General features: G+C 21.4%; 1 protein-coding gene and 1 long non-coding RNA gene across 6 annotated transcripts in view; one reads left to right on the top strand and one right to left on the bottom strand.

Annotated features, from left to right (window-relative positions):
- The window catches only part of LOC122498776 (cytoplasmic polyadenylation element-binding protein 2), a 507,210-nt gene that overhangs the window by 151,271 nt on the left and 335,801 nt on the right, over window positions 1-20,138 (bottom strand). For all 4 annotated transcript variants that reach the window (XM_043606690.1, XM_043606689.1, XM_043606687.1 and 1 more), the window contains exon 3: window positions 11,546-11,596. In XM_043606690.1, the coding sequence (XP_043462625.1) occupies window positions 11,546-11,596 (51 nt within the window). The remainder of the gene's footprint in view (window positions 1-11,545; window positions 11,597-20,138) is intronic.
- LOC122498778 lies at window positions 6,131-7,844 on the top strand. 2 transcript variants are annotated; one of them, XR_006301258.1, is made up of 4 exons: window positions 6,131-6,145; window positions 6,600-6,768; window positions 6,922-7,054; window positions 7,367-7,844. It is a non-coding gene; the product is annotated as an uncharacterized LOC122498778 (long non-coding RNA). The 2 variants fall into 2 exon arrangements; XR_006301257.1 differs by lacking the exon at window positions 6,131-6,145 and having other exon boundaries at window positions 6,504-6,768.

Raw genomic sequence — 20,138 nt, 5'->3', positions numbered from 1 at the left:
AAATTATTTTGACGAATTTTAATAAAATTTTTAAGAATATAATTACATTTTTTAAGAAATTTTATTAAAATTGTATTAAAAATAATTAAAATTCTGCCATGAGTTTCATTATTTTTGAAAATAATTGAATTTTGCAAAGAATTTTATTAAAATGCCTCAAAATAATTGAATTTTCGGGAAAAATATTTTTATTTATCGACATATAATTGAATTCTTTAGAATATTTATCTATGTAAATATAATTGAAATGAAATCTTGGGAAGAATTGTATTAAAATCTAAAAGAATAATTGAATTTTTTCAAAAAAAATTAAATTAAAATTACATTGAAAATAATTGATTTCTTTCGAACAATTTTATTAAAATATTTGAAAATAATTAAATTCCTGTAAAAAATTCTAATATTTTTGTAAATAATTTAATTCTCCCAAAAAATTAGAAAAAAACATTTTTTTTAAATAATTGATTTTTTCGAAGAATTGAAATTAAATTTTTAAGAATAATTACATTTTTTTGTGCAATTCTTGTAAAATGGTATTGAAAATAATTGAATTCCTTTTGATGAATTTTTTTATTTATGAAAATAATTCAATAGTTGCTAAGAAATTTATTAATATTTTCAAAAAATTTCGAATTCCTGTAAAATTTTTATTATTTATATGAAAATAATTAAATGTTTGCGTACAATTTCATTAAAATTGTTTTTAAATAATTGAATTCTTTTGGGTAATTTTATTAAAATGGTTGATAATAAAAATCATTAAATTGAGGAAAATTTTTGAAAATAATAATTGAAATTTTGATTAGAATTTTATTAAAATTTTTGAAAATAATTGAATTTTGAAGCAGAATTTTTTTATTTATAAAGATAATAATTGGGATTTTGTCCAGATTTCTTTGTAAATTTTTGAACATAATTGAATTTTGTGATAGGAATTTTATTACTTTTAAAAATAATTGAATTTCTGCAATTATTTGTAACTTTCTTAAAAATCAATTTTTTTAGTGTTATTAACTAAAATTCTTCTACAAATCCATTATTTTTAATAACTAATTAAATATTATATTAAAAAGTGGAACTAATTTCAGAAGAATTTGAATTATTAAAATTTTTTAAAAATCTAAGTTCATTAAAATTTCTAATTAAATTCATTCAACATTGAAATTTTATAAAATTTCAAATCCAAATTGTTTAAAGTTCATTTACATAATTCTTATAAAGAATTTTATAAACAAATTTTTAAATAATTGAATTCCTTTGACGAATTTTAATAAAAATTTTAAGAATAATTACATTTTTCGAGGAATTTCATTAAAATATTACAAAAAATAATTGAATTCATAAAAAAAATTTATTATTTATGAAATTAATTGAATTATTGAGAAGAAATTTATAAAAAATTTGTTAATAATTGAATTCTTTCAGGATATGTACTAAAATAGTAGATATTGAAAATAATTGAAATTAGGAACATTTTTTAAAATAATTGAATTTTAGAGAAGAATTTTGTTATTTACAATGCTAATTGTGATTTCGACGAGAGTTTTTTTAAATTTAGAACATGATTGAACTTTTGTAAGAAGAATTTTACTAAATTCAATTTTTTAAATGTTTTTAACCACCATTTTTCTATAAATCCATTATTTTTATAATAATTAAATAAATATATATATTGATAAATTTAACTAATTTCACACGAAGAATTTGAATTATTAACATTTTCCAAAAATCTAATAAGTTTTTTAAAATTTCTAATTAACTTCATTATATACTACTGTTGGGTTTGTTTATACTGTTGAGCTTTGTAATTTCAAATAAATAAAGTAAAAATTAAAATTTTATAAAATTTTAAATTAAAGCCTTTTGGAGTTCATCTATATATGAAAATTGTAAACTCAATTCTTTTTATAGTCAATTAGTAGGTATTAAAATATTTAAAAGTAAAATTATTCATTAAATAAAAAAGACACTAAAATATTCAGAATTCTTTTATGGATTTTAAAAATTTAATTTTTTTCAGGACTTTTAATAGAAATGTCTATCTTTTCCTTGAATATAAATGATCTCAAAATATATGATTATTGTGGTTATAATAGTAATAATCTATATTTCAATTTTCAACTGATATTTTTTATTTTTATGAAAAAAAATTTGAATTACAATATTTTTTAAATTCTATTTTTTTAAAATTGCTAATTTTATTTAAAAAAGTATGTAAGAAGTTAGCTAGTATATATTAATTAACAAACATAAAAATGTTGAAATTAGTTTTCAATTTGGGGTGCTCGGTGAATTTATGTCGATAAATACGTATTTATATCTGTAACGAACAATAATCTAGCGACATGAAAGAAGCAGCAGATTAAGGTGTTGATTTGAATTTAATTAGATTTATCTTATTCTCTTAGCAAATAAAAATCTTGCTCTATTTATATTGTGTGTGGCAGCGATAGGAGACTGTGAATCATAGTCATTTTATGCTCCTCAAAGGCAGAAGATCTCTCTGAAATTAGGTTTCTCCTACTTTAAACGAATCAAACTGACTAATCTAATACACAATGTTGGACATTCCCTGTTGCTAGGCAGACGCTTGCAGGTGCAGGTGTCCTGCATCTAATAACACAAGTTCCAACACTCTTGCGAGTAGACCACAAGGGAAATCTACCTCTCTCTCTCTTTTTTACACCAGTAACAACGAATTAGATTTTTTAACTTACAAAAAAAAAGAATACAATATAGATTAAGTCTCGCGCACGTTAGCGGAATAACGAACAAATTTTTTATATTCATACTGCATTCTTCTTAATCTCTTCTTTTTATATATAGTTATAAAATGTCACTTTTAAATTTCAATTCAAGTTTTTGTAAAATTCATTTATTTTCACATTTTTCTGCAAACACGCGATTCTTATTTTAAAAAAATAAAATAAAAATCTCAAAAACATAAATTATAATACAATATGACGAAATTTATAATTTTTTGACAATTTCTTAATTACTTTCGGGAGTTGATATAAATTTCAGAAAGAATTAATTAAAAATTTTCAAAACTCTAATTTTTTCAAAATTTCTGAATTCAATTATTTAAAACTTCAATAATTTTTGTTAAAAAGAAACATTTAAATGTTTATAGTATCTACTCTCTAAATTTAAATTAGTAAAAATGTTAATACAAATTTAAAGGTATATAGTGACTGACTTTTTGCTTTTGAATTAGTAGATTTTACTAATAAATTAGTAGAAACTACTATTTATTAGTAAATTTTATAAATTCAAAATTTCAAAAGCAAAATGTCAGTCAATCAGTAAAATCTCCTAATAAACAAAAAGTCAGTCTCACTAATTCAAATTGATAAACATTTTTACAAATTCAAAATTAGAGAGTATAATATAAATTTTTAATAATTTCAATTATTCCGTATTTTCTGAAATTCCATTACTTTCAAAAAATATATATTATACATCTGTAAATTCTTCAAAAATTTAACTACTTTCTAGAATATTAGAATATTAGAAATAATTTCAATATTAGAAATATTAAAAAAAATTTTGAGTTGAGTTTAATTATAAAATTATTCCAAAACATCAACAAATTCTTTTTTAAATAAAATATTTAATCATTGTTATTATTCAATAGGAATTAAGATTTTCAAAAAATTTAAAATTATTCAAACTTTTATGAAATTGAACTTATAAGAATATTATTACAAAACATGAAGATTATCGATCACTCCGAGAATGTAAATTTACATAAAATTTTACAAAAAAAATTTATTTATTTATTTATTCAAAAGTTTAACGGGTAAAACCCTTTCGCACAAAGTACAAAGTAATTATTTTCAAAAATTTTTTGCAAGAATTCAATTACATTTCACAATTAATAAAATTCTTCGCTGAAATTCAAATATTTTCAAAATCTACTATTTTTATAAAATTTCTTAAATGAATTCGAGTTTTTTAAAAAAATATAATCAAACGCGTTGCAAGAATTCAATTATTTTCATATATAATACAATTCTTTGCAAAATTTCAATTATTTAAAAAATAAATTAATAAAAATTCGTTGCAAGAATTCAACTATTTTCATAAATAATAAAATCCTTGACAGGACTTCAATTATTTTAAAAAAAATGTAATAAAAATTCTTTACAAGAATTCAATTATTTTTCTAAATAATCAAATTCTTCACAGGCTTTCAATTCTTTTTCATACTATTTTATAGGAATTGTTTAAAAAATGTACTTATTCCTGAAAATTTTGTTAAAATTAGTCGAAAGAAATTATTAAAAAAAGTGTTTTTTTTTTGTAAATTCTTTGAAAGAATTCAATTATTTACAAAAATATTAGAATTTTTCACAGAAATTCAATTATTTTAAAATATTTTTAATAAAATTGTTCGAATGAAATGAATTATTTTCAATATAATTATATTAAATTTTTTTGAAATAATTATTCTTTTATAGATTTTAATAAAATTCTTACCGAGAATTCAATTATTTACATAAATAATTCTTATCGAAAAAATTCAATTGTGTCGATAAAGAACAAAATTATTCCCGAAAATTCAATTATTTTGAGGCATTTTAATATTATAAGATTAATTAATTAAAATCCAATTGTTCTGAATTCAATTTTAAGAAATTTCGGTTATTTGAATTTTTTTAAATTTATATTTAAAAATTTAACTATGTTTTTTCAAAAAATTTTAAATAATATTAAATTGTTCAGAAGTTTTAAATTTAATTATTACTCAGATTTTCTACTATATTTATAGGTACTCTTCCCAAATTCAATTATTATTTTTTAAGTTATGTTTGCAATTTTTTAAATGAAAGTCTTTATTAAATTTAAAATAATAATTAATAATAATTTAATAATTTAAATAATTTTTAAATATAATTTAATACTGATTTTATTCTCAAACATTTAAATATAAATTTTTGGGTAACTTTAAGGTAAAAATAACCCAAAAATAACTATATTTTATTGTTATGTTTCTTCTTAGGTACCTTTCTTCAAAGTCATTTAGATTATATTATTTATTATAGATAATTAAAATATTAAAAACTAAAAAATAAAAAGTGGCATTAGCAGCTTTTTTTTACCTTACAAATAAACTTTTCAATCTTCAAATAATATACTGAAAAATAGTCTTAGTTTGCAATGCTTACACAATGAATTTTGAATAAGCAAAAAACTATTGCAGATGCATTATGAGAAAATAATTGAATCCTGTTAATAAAATAATTCTGTTGGGCATTTTTTGTTAAGCAAACAAAAAGTTGGTTAATTTAAAATTGTTTGAACACTAATGTAATAAATATATGTCTATTAGAAGAGGCTTTCATTTTTACTAATAAAAGTTGAAAAAATAATACAAATTTTTGAGAAATAGATACGTTAAAAAAAAATAATAGTTCTTTTTTTTTTTTCTTTTAATAGTTACGTTTTAACGTGGTTTTGACTTTAGTTCAAACGAATAAAAAGAATATAAAAGACACACCCCACTTTTCAAACTAAAACTCCCGTCCTCAAAGTCTGATTGGTATTACTTTAATTGTCCTCATCCTTGGCCTACCTATTAATTTTGATCTCGATTTTAATTCTTATATAAGAGCATTGAAAATTTGAAATAATTTGATAATTTCCATTATAGAGAAAATTCAGAAATATTGTGAGTGTCACCGAATATGTTCAGTCAACTATCTCTGTGTCTGTATAATCAATTTATCTGCGTCTATTGACAAATTGATTCTATATTGTAACGAGGACAAAATGCGATCGACCAGTCGTAAAAGCAATGCGAACAAAATACATTGATGAATAATTGTCGCTTGATTGAAAATATAAACGAAAATGGTTTTAAGGATTTTAAGCTTTTTTACAAGAGCTGTAGGTGTATAAGGATAAAATTAACAGAGTTAAATTCATTGCCTACGGTTGAGTCCATTGCAAGGGAAAGTACCAGGTAATTTCGGTCGAGGTCGATTTTTCTATCTGCACAACTCATCCAATATTATAAACACGTTTCGTGTGTTACCAACACTACTCGTAACAACTTTTGTGAATCAATTACGTCTACGCAGTTGAATAGCAAATACGATTCTCTCCTACAAGCTTTATTTTATAACTTTTATAATTAAAAGTAGCACACTAAATATAACGGCTATTTTTTGCCTATTTCAAAAATACTTATAAGACAATCACGTGCTTTTTCACTTTTTCAAAACTTTTCATCTTATCCTTATCTTTTATAAACTCAAGAATTTAAAGTTTCTCTAAATTAAAAAAAATTTAAAGTTAATTGAACGTTTAAATATTAATTGTATTCACATAATTTTAATACTTTCATTGTTTTACCAAAAACTTTCAAACCACATTTTTTACTTTTCTTTAGAATCTCAAAAATCACATTTTTTAAAAAAATTCCATGTATTCACTCTCTAAATTTGAATTAGTGAAAATTTCACTATTTGATTCAGTTAATGTAGTTGTCACTGGAAAATAGCGAATTTCACTTCTGAATTAGTGAAAATTTCGCTATTTGATCAGTGAATGTAGTTGTCACTGGAAAATAGTGAATCCCACTTTTGAATTAGTGAAAATTGCGTCTGCGCATAAATCCACTGTCTCTCGTCGTTTAGTTGCGTCTTGTTGACAGTGAAACTCGTGAGTGAATCGTTTAAACCGAGGAAATTGATAATTTGTGAGGAGATTTATAATTAAAGATTACATTTTATTATTCACCGAAAAATATCATAAAATAAGGTAAGTTAACTTTAAACTTATTAGCAACTATATTTGTTTAACTATATATTTATTACTACTAAAGAACTATACCTAACCTCAAATATCTTTTGTTTTGATTGTTCTATTTCTCTCTAAGATTAAATATTCTTTACTTATAAATTGTTTATACAGAAGGAAGGGCTCGATACACGTTTAAAATAATAATTAATTTCTGCAAATATAAATTCAATGACTGAGGAAAATAATTACGAAGACGAGTTAAGAAAGTTTGGCGTTTCGGAAGAAACATTGTCTACTTTGAGAGGTTCGTTTCTTAATAAATATATTTTACTGTGCATGTTTTTTTGTTGAAATGATATATATTATTTAAAATCAATTCAACATGTTATTTCAGATTTTTTGAATGTTTAAATGAAATAATATTATTTTCTTTCTGGATAAATATTTTCAAAAATTAGTATAGTATTGTAATGCAAAAAATGTAAATTAAATATTTACTTATTTAAAAAATTCATTTTTTAATTAACAAAATAATTTTGCATAAAAAATAAAAATTTCTAGTAAATGAGAAAAAAAATTAAGGATCAATAAATAATTTTTTAAATATTTATTTTAGGAGGGGACTAACTTGCCTTATTCAGTCAAGGAATCGGCTTTGAAGTCAAACACGGCTGTTCAGCCATATATTTTGTGCACCAAAGGACAAAATGGGTGCAACACTTATTTTGTCCAAGGAGATGGCTTCTTTCTCAAACCTTCAAACAATGAACCAGTGAATGCTTTCGATTTGTTGTTTAAAGTTTACTTCGCGTTAAATTTATGCTATCCCATTGGTTTACAAAATTTTTTTAATTTTATGGACAGTTATGTCTACGAGGTAAATAATGAACCTCGTGGCATTGTTACATCATTTCACGTAAATTTAACTAATTTAACATTAGACGAAACTACTGAAGGCATGAATCTCTCAGATAATTAGTGCAACACTTGTCATCATTCGTTCGATTATATAATTTTTATTTCTTTGCACTATTTCAGTAATTATATTTCCTATAAATGTAAATTTACAAATAAAATTTGTATTTTTCTTTAAATATATCTTTAATTTTATTTCACTACTACGTGCTTTTCGCTTCAATTTATTTAAAGAAAAATTTTTTTACAAGTTCATTTTAATAAGTTACAAACAATTTTTAATTTTTAAAAAAATATTTTTCTCAAATTCGAAACATCGATAATTTTACTGCAGAGAAATTAAAAATTAAGTTTCTATTAAAAAAGTATTCAATACTTCAGGTAATATTTAAATCATACGATAGATTAATTATTTTTATCAAAAATTTAATTTTTAAATTCAAAATTTCAATAAAAAAATTTTTTTTAAAATTTCGCTACTTAAATCAGTGGAATTTTCACTTATTCAATAAGTGATATTATTTTTCACTGGTTGAATCAGCGAATATTCACTAATTCTCAGTGGTATACTTATCGCTATTTCAAAAAGTGACTATTCGCTGGCAATAAGTGGAATTTCACTAATTCAAATTTAGAGAGCAGACTTCACACACGATAATTAGTTTTAAAAAAGTAGCAAAAAGTAGCTTTTAAATTAAAAATTTAAATATTTATAAAAAGAATTTAATTCTTGCGAAGAATTTTATAAAATTTTTTAAAGAATTGATTTCTTTCGACTAATTTTATGCAAATTCTAATTTAAATAATTGAATTCCTGAGAAATTTTTATTATTCATGAAAAGAATTGAATTCTTACGAAGATTTTTACAAAAAAAATTTTAAATAATTGAATTCTGTTTGAAAATTTTATGAAAATAGTAGATTTTAATAATTGTTGAATTGCGAAAAGTTTTTGAAAATAATTAAATTATACAAAGTATATTTTATTAAAATTTTTGATAATAATAGAATGTCCTGTGTGACATTTTATTAAATTTTTTTTTTTGAAAATAACACAGGACCACAAAATTTTTTTAAAGAAAGTATTGACCGGACTATGTTTTTTACATGTTTTTTGAGTCGCTGAATTCGAATCCGAACTCAGTTTTCCGCCATCACGTCAAGTTTCTTCACAAATTAATAAAATTCGAAAAAAACTGACTGTAAACAAGATTTAAATAAAAATAAGCAGAATATTCTATTAAAAACCAACTTTAAAACACTGAAAAAATATTATATAATGTTAAACAATCAAAGAAACTCGCAAATATTCAAAATTTAAGATGGCTGATCCAATATGGCGTCGATTTTTTTAAAATTCATCCAATTCGCCTGAAACTTGTTACTCGGGGGTTTTTGAGGTTGCTAAATACGAATTTCACCTCAGTTTTCAAAAATTCAAAATGGCGGATCCAATATGGCTGACGTATTTTTAAAAAAATTATCAGATTTATTCGAAACTTGTTACTTGGGGGTTTTCGGGGTCGCTGAATACGAATTTCTCCTTAGTTTTCAAAAATTCAAAATCTAAGAAATTTTTAAATAATTCTTTAGCCATATTGGATCCGACATTTTGGATTTTTTAAAATTAAAGTGAAATTCGTATTCAGCGACCCCGAAAACCCCCAAGTAACAAGTTTCGAATAAATCTGATAATTTTTTTAAAAATACGTCAGCCATATTTGATCCGCCATTTTGAATTTTGAAAAACTAAGGTGAAATTCGTATTCAGCGACTTCAAAAACCCCTGAGTAACAAGTTTCAAGTAAATCTGATACATTTTTAATAAATTCGACAGCCATATTGGATCCGCCATTTTGAAGAAACTTGACGTGATGGCGCAAAACTGAGTTCGGATTCGAATTAAGCGACTCAAAAAACATATAAAAAACATGGTCCGGTCTATACTTTCTTTAAAAAAAATTTTGTGTTCCTGTGTAATTGAATTCCTAAAAAGCATTTTATTATTTTTTGAAAATAATTGAATTCTTATATGAACGATTTTATCAGATTTTTTTTTTAAAATTGAAATTTTAAGAAAAAATTTATTACTCTTAAAAATTAATTGAATTCTTGTGAATAATATTGTTATTTATGAAAATAATTGAATTTTGCAAAGAATTTTATTAAAATGCCTCAAATTAATTGAATTTTTGGGAATAATTTTGTTAGTTATCTTTAATAATTGAATTCTTACGAAGCATTATTTATGCAAATAATTGAATTCTACGAAAGAAATTTATTAAAATATAAAAGAATAATTAAATTATTTCAAAAAAAAATTTAATTAAAATTGTATTTAAAATAATTGAATTCTTTCGAACAATTTTATTAAAATATTTGAAAATAATTGAATTCTTGTGAAAAATTCTAATATTTTTCTGAATAATTGAATTCTTCCAAAGAATTTAAAAAAACATTTTTTTAAATAATTAATTTTTTCGAGGAATTGAAATTGAATTTTTAAGAATTAATTAATTTACATTTTTTGAGCAATTCGTGTAAAATTGTATTAAAAATATTTGAAATCCTGCTATGAATTTTTTTTATTTATGAAAATAATTGAATAATTGCTAAGAATTTTATTAAAATTTTAAAAAATAATTGAATTCCTGAGAAGAATTTTATTAGGTATTTATAAAAATAATTGAATGTTTGATGAATTTTATCAGTTTTTGTTAAATAATTGAATTTCGGATGAATGTTATAAATTTTTTTTAAATAATTGAAACCTTTTGCGAAATTTTATGAAAATACTAGATATTAAAAATAATTGAATTTCGAATATTTTTTTGAAAATAATTGAATCGGTCTAAAGAATTTGATTATCATTTTTTGAGAATAGTTTTTTGATTTCTGGTATTAGCGATTTTAAAGTAGGGGAAATGAAAGCTTCTAGTGGCTGAAATCTAAAAAAAGTACGCAAATAGTATCAGAACGTAAAAAAAGTACCTAGTAAATGGTAGGTTTTAGGATTTTAGTATTTTTTTTACTAAATATTAGGAATTTTGAAAAAAGTAATTTTTTGTGTTCTTTTAAGAATTGAATTGTATTGTCAAAACATAAAAATGCAAATTATAACATTATTCATGAAATAAAAATTTTCAAAAGGAAGTAAAGTATTTATGTAATGAAGACAAAAATTTTAACTGTTTCTTTCCTTTAATTTTGTTATTGAATAAAATGTTTAAAAATTTTAATGAAATTTTGCAAATGAATGAAAATGGATATTAATTTTCCGTAAACTGGAAAAAATTGTGCTTATAAGAGAAAGAGAAAGAAAGGTCTTGGATTTTTAAAATCAAGTTTGTCTCTAATCAAGACCTTTATCATGAAATTAAGCTTGAAGGAGTGAAAAGTAAAGAAAAAAATAAAAAAATAGAAAGAACGAATTGCGACTTTCTCTCTGCCAAATAGAAAGCATTATTCTTACTTTAGGTATTATATATAACTATAAATTTTAATTAAGTAATTCCCAACAACAAAGCACTTTTCTCAAGCATTCCCTTCTATTTAGCTTCCCTAACCAACGACACTTTACTTTGCTTTTTCGACCCATTGTATTTTCTCTTTTTGTTTATTGTCGCCATCTTCATCTTGCGGTTTCATTTCAAAACTCAGTCTAAAATAATACAACCTCTTCTTTGCATAATTTTTATTATTTTAAAAAATAAAAAATAATATTATTTATAAAATCAAGGTTTATTATCATTTTTCACACAATTAAAAGTGTACAAGATGTATAGTGATGATATATAATCCAAAAAGATAATAAAAGTTGATGGAAACCTCTTCGGTTATTCTCTATACTATGGGAAATAAATATTTTTTGAAAACTCACCGTGTAGCTGTGCGAGGGACTGTAGCGTGTTGGAATTGCAATTTATGAATCCTGAAACAAAAATCACATTGCTTAGAATCGGTTGCGTGCCATGCCATCGGGAAACTATCTATATATACATAAATACATATACACGAAGAGTTTGTTCTCTTATCTTTTCCTTAAAACTTTTGTGAGCTTTGTGTACTTTTTTTCTTTCTTCAAATAAAAATGAATGATTAATAGACTAAATGATCGATTTACTTCTAGGAACAATGCGCTCCAGAAAGAATAAAAACTAGCATCATCAGACAATTTTCAAGAAAAAAGAAGTAAAAGTTTCGTTTTTTTTAATATAGAAGCATAAAAAAAAGAAATAAATCATATTTCCTAATTTTAGAAAAAAATTAAAATAAACTATATTAATTTATTAATTTAAGTAATTTTTAGGACAATATTTTTTTATTTTTTTTATTAATTTATGCATTAGCAGGGCTCGAAGTAAGTCCGTAAATCCTGAAAAATTCGGTAATAAAATTCTTCGCGAAAATTCAATTATATTTAAAATTTTTTTTTAAATTCTCGTCAAAATTTCAATTTTCTTTAGAAATATTAAAATTCTTCTCTGAAATTCAATTATTTTCAAAAAATAAAAAAAAAACATTGTCAACATTTCAATTAACTTTATAAATAAATAGCAAAATTCTTCGACAAAATTCAATTATTTTCAAAAATTTTATTAAAATTCATTAAAAAATTCAATTATTTTATAAAGTAATAAAATTAAATTATTTTCAAAAATTTTAATAAAATCCATTGCAAAATTTCAATTATTTTCAAAAGTAATTAATTTATTCTTTGCAAAAATTAAATATTGTTCATTATCTACTATTTTCATAAAATTTACCAAAAGAATTTAATTATTTAAAAAAAAAAATTAATAAAATTCTACAAAAACTTTTAACTATTGTCAAAAAATAGTAAAAATTTCACAAGAATTTCATTAATAACAAATTTTTTTTATAAATTTCTTCGCAATCATTCAACTATTTTTATAAATAATAAAATTTTTACGGGGATTAAATTATTTTCGTAAACATAATAAAATTCTTTTCAGGAATTCAATTATTTTCAATAGAATTTTAATTGAATTCCTCGAAAAAATTCTTAAAAATTTTCTTAAAATTCGTCCAAAGAATTTAATTATTTAAAAATTTGTTGATAACATTTTTAATAGAAATTGAATTCCAAGAAACATTGAATTATTCAATATATTATTTGTTCTTGTATTTAAATAATTGAATTCTGGTAGAATTTTCTCATAAACATTGATTTAAAAATAGATTTCAGTTAAAATCTTAGATTATAATAATTGAATTTTTTCGAAGAATTTCATTAAAATTTTAAAAATAATTGAATTTTATCGAGACATTTTTTTAAATTGTCTTAAAAATAATTGAATTTCTACAAAAAAAAGTTTTATCAAAACTTTTTAAAATGTTTGAATTTCTGCTAAAATTTTGATATTTTTGAAAATAATTAAATTACTGTTAATTTTTTACAAGAATTTCATTAAAATTTTAAAAATAATTGAATTTTATCGAGACATTTTTTAAAAATTTTTTTAAAAATAATTGAATTTCTACCAAAAAAAGTTTTATCAAAACTTTTTAAAATGTTTGAATTTCTGCTAAAATTCTGATATTTTTGATAATAATTGAATTCCTGTTAAGTTTTTACAAGAATTTAATTATTCTCGAAAATTTTAATAAAATTCTTCGTAAGAATTCAATTATTTTCATAAATAATAAAATCCAATGCAGAATTTCAATTATTTTCAATACAATTTTAATCGAATTTCTCGAAAAATGTAATTATTCTTTAAAATTTTATTAAAATTCGTTGATAGAATTCAATTATTTGAAAATTTGTTGATAACGATTTTTTATGGGAATTGAATTTTAACAAACGTTAAATTATTCAATAAATTATTTATTTGCATTTTCACATTTAAATTTGTATTTAAATAATTGAATTCTAGTAGAATTTTCTAATAAAAATTGATTTTCATTTCATAAAAATGAATTTCAGTTAAAATTTTAGATAATAATTGAATATTAAATGCAATAGAGCGTGAATTTAAAAAAATAATTGAATTTTGTAATTAATTTCTTTGAAAAAGTTTAATTGGTTTTTTTAATATTATTTTTAGTTTCTATTTTCTAATATTTATTTAATTAAAGAATTTACAAAGAATTAAAATTTCGTAAAATTGAATATTGCCTAAAGAAATGAATTTGAAAATTGTCAAAGAATTATTTCGAAAATTATTAAAAATAATCGATATTTATAAAGAAGAATTTTAGATAAAACTTCTTAAAAATAATAATTGAATTGATAATGATTTTAATTATTATAAATTATTTTTATTAATTTTTATTAATAATTATTATTAATTATTATAAAACATGAAGAAAGCGATGACTTCGAGTCGAAGACTCGGAGTTATCGATTTCTTCATGTTTTATAGAATTATGAAAAATTGAATTTCTAGTTTTAAGTAAAATGTTTTCTTATTTGATTCGGCCTGATTCTATTTTTGTCAGTTGGTCCGTAAATGGCCTGTAATTTTTAATTTTTGTTTTTTTTTTAATTTTTTAATTTTTCTTTTTAAATACTTTCACTGCTTTGAGTGCTGCATTAGGCATATAATTAATTAAAAATAATTATCCATAATAAGTAAAATCAAACTTTTGTCAAACCAATAAAATTTTTGATTCGGTATCATAACCGACTATCAATCATAGGTAATAAGTGTAATTATTGCTTTGATATAGAATTATTTTGTAATATTTTTATCCAAGTCTAATTTAATAAACCGTATAGTTAAAAAAACGATCACATAATTTGAAAAGACGAATGTATAACAGTATCGTCGTTCATTGTTTATTATTTGTTATCCGCGCAGGAATGGCGAAAAAAATACAATGTAGTTACATTGAAAAAATGCAGCAGTGCGTGAAAATGATTATGTTTTCCGTGAGCTACAAAGTTTAACAAAACAAGAGAGATAAAGATTCTGATGCATTCGAGGAAGAAATTTATCCATGATGCAAGAACAATTTTATTACGTAATATTTAACATTGTTTTCGATATTTCATAAATATATTATGCATTCGTTAAACAAATAAATATAGGAACGAGCGTTAACAAGCGGCGCACTGCGAAAGCTCGCATTGAAAACTGATTGATTCCCGAAGCGAGAATGCACATACATACAATGAATACGCGCAATGCAGACACAAATAAATTAGATAAAACTTGTGTATATTTATCTATTTTCAATATATTTACAAATATATATATATATATATATATATCATTGTAAAAGGATTTTGTCAACGCTGATTTCTGGAATTTAGATTCTATAGAATTTCACTAGAATCATTCTATATGAAATCTATAGTGAATGTTTCTACAGAATTTTACTAGAATGATCCTGTAGAATTTCTACAGGAATTCTAGTAAATTTTAGCAAAGTTTAATTAGAAAAAATTTAAATTCCTGAAATTATTTTTTTTCAACTTTATAATAATAATAATAAATGAAAGGAAAATTATTAAAAAAAAAAAAAAAAATTTTAAATTTTAAAAAATTTAAATTCAAATTTTTGAATTTATATAATTCATTAAATTTAGTAACCAGACAATAATATAATGTTAAAAAAATTATTTCACGAAATTTATATTCTTTCTAATTAAAAATCAATTAAAATTTAGTAGAATTCATGTAGAAATTCTATTGTACTATTCTACTATTGTACTATTCTACTATTCTACTATTCTACTAAAACCTACTATTTACTACTTTTTTTACGTTATGCTACTAATTGGGTACTTTTTTCGATTTTAGCAACTAAAAAGCTACTATTTCTGTTTTTTTTTTTGAGATTTTCTACTACTTTAAATTCGCTAATACTAAAAATCAAAAAAACTATTCTCAAAATTTATAATAAAATTCTTTAAAACGATTTAATTATTTTCAAAAAATATTCGAAAATTCAATTATTTTCAAAATCTAGTATTTTCATAAAATGTCGCAAAAGAATTCAATTATTTAAAAAAAACTTGATAAAATTCATCTAAAATTCAATTATTTTTATAAATAATAAAATTTCCACAAGAATTCAATTAATTTAGAATAGCATTTTCAAAAAAATTTCGAAAAAACAAATTATTTAACAAAATTTGTATGCAATTTTTCACAATAATTCAATTACTTTCACTAATGATAACATTTTTCATAAAAATTAAATTTTTTAAAAAAATTTTTGATAAAATTCTATGCAAGAATTCAATTATTTTCATAAATAATAAAACTCATCAAATAATTTCAATTCTTTTTAATACTATTATAAATTAATTAATAGAAAAATTCAATTAATTTCACAAATAAAATTTTTCACAAGAATTCAATTATTTAAAATGAAATTTTCATAATATTTATTATATTTCGAAAAAAATAATTATTTTCAAAAATAACAAAATTTTTCAAAGAAATTCCATTCTTTTTACACGCATTTTAATAAAATTTTTCGCATTAATTCAATTATTTTCATAAATAATAAAATTCTTTTCAGGAATTCAATTATTTAAAACAATTGTAATAATATTCGTTATAAAAATTCAATTATTTTCATAAATAATAAAATTCATCGCAAGATTTCAATTACTTTCAATTCAATTTTACAAGAATTGCTCAAAAATGTAATTATTCTTAAAAATTTAATTTCAATTAATACTAAAACAAAAATTTTTTATAATAATAAAATTCATCGCAAGATTTCAATTACTTTCAATTCAATTTTACAAGAATTGCTCAAAAATGGAATTATTCTTAAAAATTTAATTTCAATTCAATTAATACTAAAACAAAATTTTTTTTAAAATTCTTTGAAAGAATTCAATTATTTTCATAAATAATAAAACTCATCGAAGAATTTCAATTATTTTTAAAAGTAATAAATTTCTTCTTGTAAATTGAATTATTTTTAAAAATTCTAATAAATTCGTTCGCAAGAATTTAATAATATTCATAAATAATAAAATGCTTAATTTAGGAATTGAATTATTTCCAAAAAAATTAAATATAATTTCACTCAGACATTCAATATTATTGTCAAAAGTTTTAGTAGAATTCTCTGTCAAATTTAATTATTTCTAGAAACTTTTTGCAAATCAATGATTTTTAAAATCTATTGTTTATTTCATAAAATTTCCAAACAGAATTCAATGATTTAAAAAAATTTTTGTAAATATCTTCCTAAGAATTCAATTCTTTTCATGAATAATAAAAATTTCTCAGGAATTCAATTATTTAAATTAGAATTTGCATAAAATTAGTCGAAAGAAAACAATTATTTAAAAATTTTTATAAAATTCTTTGTAAGAATTAAATTATTTTTATAAATATTTAAATTCATTCATGAATAATATAATTCGTTGCAGGAATTCAATTTATTAGCATCAGGATAAGAAAAAAGAAAATATTTTTCATGAAAATTAGGAAAAAATCAGGAAAATAAAATATAGCTTCTTATAGACGTTTTCGATACACAAATGACAATGTTCACACAGTAATGTTTAAATAAGTCACACATGACGTGTGAGGATTTAAATTTATTTATATTTATAGAACTATATAGAATTTTTTATTAAAAGTAATAAATTATTTTGAATTTATTCAAATTTTTTAACCATAAAATTTTTTTATTTTTTTTAAAAAAATATTATTGTTATAAATTTAAATAAATTAAATTCTGTTATGTGTCACATTTTTTTAATCATTACCATGAACACTGTTGCTTATAAATCGACAACGTCTAACCATTCATCGAAGTTTGATCCTTTTCAATGTAAAATAAAACGAATTTATAAATTAAGTATAACTTTTATACCATAAAGGTTGATATCCTTTGGTACATGTAATCTACATGCTATAAACTTTTTTTCAAGCTATTTTCGAAAATTTTTGATATCGTCGAATGTCTTTAAAAGTAAACTTGAAACTCACGTTTTTACTTCTTTCAATGGAAATTTATACAATTTTAAAATTAAAAATAACTAAATTAAAGACAACTTTCGCTATATTAAAAAAGTGGCGTAATTTTTTTTATTTCATGCAACATTTTAGTAAGCAAAAAAAAAATATATATACTGCATGTTTTATCTAAATGACGTTTTCTAAGAATTCTTTTTAAGTGTTACAATAATAATAATGTACGTTCCAGCTGAAACTCTCATCCAGTTCAACAGGAACTACATAATATTTTGCTTCAACTAGTCTCAGGAAACGAGCTGCTATTTTCTCGTGCCCTTAGCATGCTTGTCATATCCACGCTTCAGTTACACTTTATTTTACAAACATATACTCGTACGTATGAATTATTTGAATTTGAAAATACAGTTTCTTTCTTCCTCGTGATAAAAAATAGACTTTGAGGCAAAAGACAAAAATTTAGATTCAGAAGAGTTGTAAAATAATCCAAACACAGAATTTTTTTGAAAGTATCAAATTGGTATCAATTTTATATACTTTCAAGAAAACTGGTGTTTGGATTATTTTACAACTCTAGTGAATCAAATTCATGCCAAAAATTTGGATCAATTTCTGATTTAATCCTCATTTTTGGTATCAATTCGTTGCAATTTGATACTTTTAATGTTAAGAGTGAATAATAGAAACAAAACGATAAATAATGGTGACCAAAAAATTAAAAAGTAAAAGTTTCGAAAGAAGGTGTTAGGAATGTTAGGATGCTTTAATGCTGCACTGTTCTTAAACAATATTCATTATGAAACATTTGTAGGTTAACGAAGTTGGAGGAATCAGTATTATAGTATATGTTGGGCACATATTCCCATGGCACGTTGTAACCTCTGATCCTGAATGGAGGGTTCATCTCCCATGGTTCAAGCGTGTGTGGGTAAACATTGACATTTGAAATTAAAAATATTTGAGTATGGGGTTCTCCTGCCAATACTAATTTCTTGCTTCGTGACTAACCTCTTAGACTTCCTAGATCATTTGATTTTGCATCGTTCAGATCACTATAATATGCATAAAGGCAAACGAAAGGTGCAGATTGTCTCTACTTAAAACGATTTCATAAGTGTATTTGGAGAAAGTCTATTATTAGAACAATTATAAACGTCAAGAAAAATATTCTTCAATTTAATAAATTCTTCAATGCAGATGTACGTGCGCGCCTTCATTTAAATACAACCAGTGTTTTTTGATTTTTTCGAAAATAAAGTTGTATTTTCTAATTACGAGGTGTCAAAATCCAAATGTCTCCGGTTTTCAAGTTACCAAAAATAAAAAATTACGGACCGATTACTAAGAAAAATATAACCAGTTCGAGTCAAATAAGAGAAGATTTTACTTAAAACTAAAAATTAAATTTTTCATAACTATAAAACATGAAGATATCGATAACATATCGAAATAAGAAGAAACGATCACTCCGAGTCTTCGACTCATCGGAGTGTTCGTTTCTTCATATTTTATAATAATTAAAGATTACCGAGGGATAAAATCATTACCAATTCAATTATTATTTTTAAGAATTTTTAACTAAAATTCTTCTTTAAATCGATTATTTTTAATAATTTTCGAAAAACTTCTTTGACAATTTTCAAAATGCATTTGAAATTACAATTATTATTAAATTCTTCAATTAAATATATATTAGAAAATAAAACCTTAAAATAATATAAAAAAATTCAATTAAACTTTTTCAAAAAAATTAATTTCAAATTTATCCCAAAATTCAATTAATTCTCAAAATTCACGCTTTTAATATTCAATTATTATCTAAAATTTTAACTGAAATTCATATTTAAATTAATTTTTATTAGAGAAAATTCTGAGAGAATTCAATTATTTGAATACAAAAATAAATAATATATTGAACAATTAAATGTTTCTTAAAATTCAATTTCTATAAAGAATTTTATCAACAAATTTTTAAATATAATTGAATTCTTTCGACGAATTTTAATACAATTTTTAAGAATAAATGAAATGAAATGAAAAGAATAATGACATTTTTCGAGGAATTCGATTGAAATTGTATTAAAAATAAAAATAATAATTTTTAAGAATAATTGACTTTTTTGCGAAGAATTTAATTACTTATGAAGATACTTAATTGAATTCTTGACTAGAATTTTATTAACATTTTCGAAAATAATTAGATTCTTTAGAAGAAATTTAAGAAAATTATTAAGAAATTTATTTTTTGAGCAATTTATATATTTATAATTGTATTAAAAATAATTGAAATTCTGCAATGAGTTTTATTTATGTGAAAATAATTATATTTCTAAAAAGGATTTTATTATTTATGCAAATAATTGAATTCCTGTAAAAAATTGTATTATTTATAATATTTATTAATTATATATTTATTATATTATATATTTATTATATTATTTATTAATTAGAATAATTATATTAAAATTTTTCTTAAATAATTGAATTCCTTTGGAAAATGTTATTAAAATAGTAGATATTGTAAATCATTGTTGAGGAACATTTTTGAAAATAATT

This window comes from Leptopilina heterotoma, unplaced genomic scaffold (assembly GCF_015476425.1).
Source record: "Leptopilina heterotoma isolate Lh14 unplaced genomic scaffold, ASM1547642v1 Lhet_16, whole genome shotgun sequence".
Taxonomy (NCBI): Eukaryota; Metazoa; Arthropoda; class Insecta; order Hymenoptera; family Figitidae; genus Leptopilina; species Leptopilina heterotoma.
This window is presented reverse-complemented; position numbering and strand designations above follow the sequence as displayed.